This window comes from Diachasma alloeum, unplaced genomic scaffold (genome assembly GCF_001412515.2).
Source record: "Diachasma alloeum isolate Michigan unplaced genomic scaffold, Dall2.0 Dall_scaffold_00270, whole genome shotgun sequence".
Taxonomy (NCBI): Eukaryota; Metazoa; Arthropoda; class Insecta; order Hymenoptera; family Braconidae; genus Diachasma; species Diachasma alloeum.
Window position 1 is genome coordinate 419058 of NW_021680409.1, and position 5642 is coordinate 424699.

The following is a 5642-nucleotide window of genomic DNA, read 5'->3' on the forward strand; positions in this document are numbered from 1 at the left end:
ACACTCACATGAAAAAATCTCACAATCTCATTGATAAAAAAAAATAATTAAATATTAAATATTGTTAATTCATTAAACTTGTTTCTAACTGATTCCAACATATTTTAACCGGAGTAAACATAGGAGGTGGAGGAAAGACCGGCTGATATGGGGGTTTAACACAGCTGATCATACATGACGGCTCTCTTAGAAGAAAAAAATTAAGAAATATTCATGGGGTGGTAAAATTAAGAAATAGTATATTTCAGCACGTGTGGGGCAATATCGCCTTTAATGTGTGTAGGGTTTACAGCATGAGCCGAAGGCGAGTGATGTAACCACACACGTTAAGGACGAAATTTCCCAACAAGTACTGAACAAAATTTTATGTCACGAAGCCTGAAACCGGCTGAATTAGACACGAGACGCGAAGCGTCGAGTGTGTAATCCAGCCGGTTTCAGGTATAAAAATTGTTTATGCCACTCATGCCTGAAACCGGCTGGATTACACACTCGACGCTTCGCGTCTCGTGTCTAATTCAGCCGGTTTCAGGCTTCGTGACATAAAATTTTGTTCAGTACTTGTTGGGAAATTTCGTCCTTAACGTGTGTGGTTACATCACTCGCCTTCGGCTCATGCTGTAAACNCAGCATGAGCCGAAGGCGAGTGATGTAACCACACACGTTAAGGACGAAATTTCCCAACAAGTACTGAACAAAATTTTATGTCACGAAGCCTGAAACCGGCTGAATTAGACACGAGACGCGAAGCGTCGAGTGTGTAATCCAGCCGGTTTCAGGTATAAAAATTGTTTATGCCACTCATGCCTGAAACCGGCTGGATTACACACTCGACGCTTCGCGTCTCGTGTCTAATTCAGCCGGTTTCAAGCTTCCTGACATAAAATTGTGTTCAGTACTTGTTGGGAAATTTCGTCCTTAACGTGCGTGGTTACATCACTCGCCTTCGGCTCATGCTGTAAACCCCACACACGTTAAAGACGATATTGCCCCACATGTACTGAAATATACTATTTTATAATAATTTCTAATTCCCAAACTCCAAATTATAATCCTTTACAATTCCCAAATGGCTTTGCATCGATTTATACTCATTTTAATGACATTTGACAATTTCACATGCTAACTATATGTCGTACAAAAAGAATTAATAAAAAAAAAATTATTAGTTCCTGAATTGTAAAGTCATGTTCCTAAACTATCCTAAATGATTCCCAAATGATCTAAATTGATTTTATTGGAAAATTCATTATTTTCCTGCTAATTATATGGCCGTCATCGTCAACATTTTATCACAGGCCACCCACTACCCCACCGGCATAACCGATAAAGAAGGTTTCCTTTTCAAATATTGTGATGTGATACATGTCCCGCCATCTTGGAGAGTCAGAGTGAATCATTCCAATCGAGTGAAGAAACACTTATCCATGACAATTGAGTCGACCAACTGAAGATAAAAAATTCTACTAACAAGTATACGGCGACGTTCTTCCCGGTCTTGCCCCCTCGGTTTTATTAATTATTCCAGTCGGCCATACGCAGCACCAGCGTAACACTGACTCCACCGGACTCATTTCACCTCTATCAAGTGCAACGTCACTCTTGGAGCAATCCAAACTGAAGATAATTTCCCATCCTGTAAAAATCACTCAAAATGGTGAGTTATTCTGTCGCTTGTCCACTCTTTCGTCATTCATCCATCGCATACTCTCAGAATTCCGGGTGATGACGAGAATCTACGCATCACTAGAAGTCGTTTCTCGTCTTTTTATCAACCTTATCAGCTTAACCTCCACGTGCCCTTGAGATTAAAACTAAAGGACTAATAATCTGACTCAAATTTTTCATCGAAAAATCTAACATGATTATTCCAATTCTTTTCAAAAAATCACCGCATCACTTTGTTGATTCTCTCTCCATCAATTCTGTTGAATTCACCAACCAATTATCTCTAATCGATACAAATTAATTAATAAAAAAAATTTTTTGCTTAAACTGCGTCAAACCGTCGTTTTTCGAATTTCATTTTGCCACGCTCGCCCCTATTATTTAGAAAATTGTAATATTCCATACATTATTTTCATTTATAAAACGTTTTGTAAATACATTTAACTTTATAACAGCACTTGTGAACTAGAATTTATACAACCATAAAATGAAAGGAGATGAAATTAAAGAGAACTCATCTCATTTTAAATAAAATTATAAAAAAACTCAAAATAACAAAGGATTTCTCATGTATCCGATTTCATGAGGATGATTAGAATGATGAGTTTTGTTATTAATCAGGCGGAGCCAATCAATGTTGTGGTGACCGGTGCAGCAGGTCAAATAGCGTACTCACTCCTATATCAATTGGCAGCTGGCTCAGTCTTCGGGCCTGATCAACCCATCAATCTTCGCCTTCTGGACATTCCAGTGATGATGGAGGTGCTTCAAGGAGTTGTCATGGAGCTCGACGACCTCGCACTTCCCCTCTTGAGAGGTACAAACCCCCCGGACACTTTACAAAAACATGAAAAGAATTACTCTACTAAAGAATTAAGATCTCAGATACAAGTGTCAAGAGACAGTTTGTGCAGCAAATTCAATTTTTTATTATCGAAAAGATTTTTTCTCGATTTTTTTCTTTACATTCTGTGAAAAAAAATTTTTTTTTTCAGAGGTTCTCCCAACTGCTGACCCTGCTGCAGCCTTCAAGGACGCGGCAGCTGCATTTTTAGTGGGTGCTATGCCCAGGAAACAAGGAATGGAGCGCAAGGATCTCCTTTCTGCTAATGTCAAGATTTTTAAAGTTCAGGGCGAGGCCCTAGACAAATACGCTCGCAAGGACGTGAAGGTGCTGGTCGTTGGCAATCCAGCTAACACTAATGCACTCATCTGCTCGCACTATGCGCCGTCCATCCCCAAGGAGAACTTTACTGCCATGACGAGACTCGATCAGAACCGAGCGCAGGCTGCACTGGCTGCTCGTCTTGGGGTTCAGGTGACTAAAATCTCAATTATCTCGAAAAGGAAGGCTTTTGAGGAAAAGTCTCATTCGACCTTTTTTGTAGCTCTCGAGATTCTCCACAGAAAAGGTTTTATGACAATTTCTCCCCAAATGGGTATTTACTGAGATGATTGACTCGCAAGGATGAAACCAGGAGCACAGAAAAATAGTTAATTCAGTAGAATCTTTTGTTCTCTGGAAAATAAGTTCACCTATTCAATGTTCGCCTCTTCGTGACAATTTCAGGTTGATAAAGTACAGAATGTTATCATCTGGGGCAACCACAGCTCCACACAGTTCCCAGATGCCTCCCACGCGACTGTCAATGGCAAACCTGTCCCATCAGCTGTCAATGATGATGCCTGGCTGAATGGAGTCTTCTTGGAGACGATTCAGAAGAGGGGTGCTGCTGTCATCGCAGCCAGGAAGATGTCCTCTGCAATGTCCGCTGCCAAGGCAGCTGGGGACCACATGAGGGACTGGTGGATGGGAACCAAACCTGGACACTGGGTCTCCATGGGGGTTCTGTCTGATGGGAGCTATGGAGTGCCAAAGGACATTGTTTTTTCATTTCCTGTCACCATTAATAATGGGAAATTTGAGATTGTTCAGGTAACTCTTTGTAATATTTCATTAATTAAAAATAGAGATGATTTTCGTAATCCAAAATCCAAATTTTTTCTGATGAAAAATTTTTCAGTATTATTTTAACTCGACATTATGGGAAATAAAAAAATCTTTAACTATTCATAATAAAAGATTCCTTAATGATTTGTCTTAGTAAAAGAAAATCAAAAAATATTTTTCTCCAGATCCATTAGTTTTGAATATATCTATTGAATAGAATATTTCATAAATTGAAAATAGAAATGATTTAAAATAAAATTCCCTTTACCTAAAGTTAGTCTAATATTTCACCCAATGTTTTTTCACTATGTAACATAATCTCTTGAGTCTAAAATTCATAAATTTGAGATTATTCAAGATTATATATATTTTCATCACGCTGTGACGAAAAGTGAACTTTTCGGCACGCTCCGCGTGCCTAAAAGTCCAATTTCCACCACATTGTGATGAAAAATATTGTTCGTAACTCGTGAAAAAACACATTTTTGCACTCGTTATGAAATATACTAATTCAAGATTATTCCAGCATTCGACTACCCCTATAGTCAACGACTTCCAAGCGTCGGAAATCTTCAACTTTCGACCATCAATTATTAATTAACGAGCAATATTTCTAATGCTTATGAATGAAAAATTCATCATTTCAAGCCGAAACCTGAAATTAAAAAAATAAAACAGATTCATGCATATTCCTTATTGTTTGCTGGAAAAAAAGTCCGACATTTCCTTTAAATTTGGAATTAATGGTTTTGTTTGCAGAATCTCTCAATCAGCGACTTTGCAAGAGGCAAATTGAACATAACAGCTAAAGAACTCGAAGAAGAGCGTGCTGAGGCCCACTCAGTCCTCATGCCATGACTATCCGGCCCCCAGTCCTCCACCCCCCCACGACCAGACACTAAATGCCGGCTATAGGTTGAAATGGAATAAGCACCTGTTAATATTATCAAGATTAACGTTCAGCTGATATATGTGTATAGATGACGTCTGCCCCAAACTCTGCATTCGTCAAGTTGTTATCGTAATATTACAGAGAATATATCTACATATGCCAATACTGTGAAATTATAATAAATATAGGAGGATGGGACAAGGTATCACAACTTGAAACTCTTGGATTTATCAAGAAAATGTTAAGATTTTTTCTACATTTCCCCGTAAATCGAATATTTTTCAGGATAACAACCATCTTTCTCATCAAATGTAAACCTAAATAATCCTCATAGGGTCAAAAATTACGTCGCTGGAGAGGGTGAAAACAAGCAGGGGCTCGAACCTATTCGACTGCAAGTGACCGTTACTTTTTGCGTTAATAATCCTATCCTTTTTTTATTTCTATCAATTACATTGGTAGTCAGCTTCTGAATGGATCCGCAGCAATTTCCCTGTCCTTGTGGCAGACATACAACCGTAACCACATGCTACAGGGTATCTACAGGAAGATATTCAAACTTTTAATGAAATAGATTTATACAAAAGGGTAAATATCTCCGAAACTGCTCGGCTGATTGCACCTATCCAAAATACCACCCTTCGATATTGTAAGTTATAATCATACAAAATTTTAACTTGCTATCTCCACTTTTTCTCAAGTTATCGTGCGTAGTTTCCGCCAGAAAACTCCTTAGGGACCAGAAGTGTTTTCCGTCCCGGCGGGCGCAAAGTTACATTTCCCTCCCCCTTCGCTTCGCGGGAGGGAACTCTGACTTTGGGCCTACGCCGAGTCGGAAAATCGCGTTCTAACCACGGGAAGTAAAATAAAGGACCCTCAGCCGCGTGCTTACCAAGGTCGCCTTCGGCTCGGCTGGTAATTGCACTGACGACTGAGGATCCTTTATTTTCCCTCCCTACGTTAGAAATATACTATAACAGCTCTATTGCAATCTTCAGACTCTTGAGATGTCAAGAATTTTTCGAAATTGCTTCCTAAATCCAATAGTCATCAGGATAACAATTCAAATATTCAAAAAACGAAGGATAAAACTGATGAGCTGAATGAAAAAAAATCGTCAAAACCTGAGAA

The 5642-nt window shown here is 38.9% G+C and overlaps 1 protein-coding gene across 1 annotated transcript; it reads left to right on the forward strand.

Annotated features, from left to right (window-relative positions):
- The first annotated feature begins 1484 nt into the window (after positions 1–1484).
- LOC107037769 (malate dehydrogenase, cytoplasmic) lies at positions 1485–4750 on the forward strand. Its single transcript, XM_015256508.1, has 5 exons — positions 1485–1657; positions 2290–2485; positions 2664–2986; positions 3239–3604; positions 4379–4750. Exons 1-5 carry the CDS (start codon positions 1655–1657, stop codon positions 4475–4477), a joined length of 987 nt encoding a protein of 328 aa, XP_015111994.1. The 5' UTR covers positions 1485–1654; the 3' UTR covers positions 4478–4750.
- Positions 4751–5642: the final 892 nt, after the last annotated feature.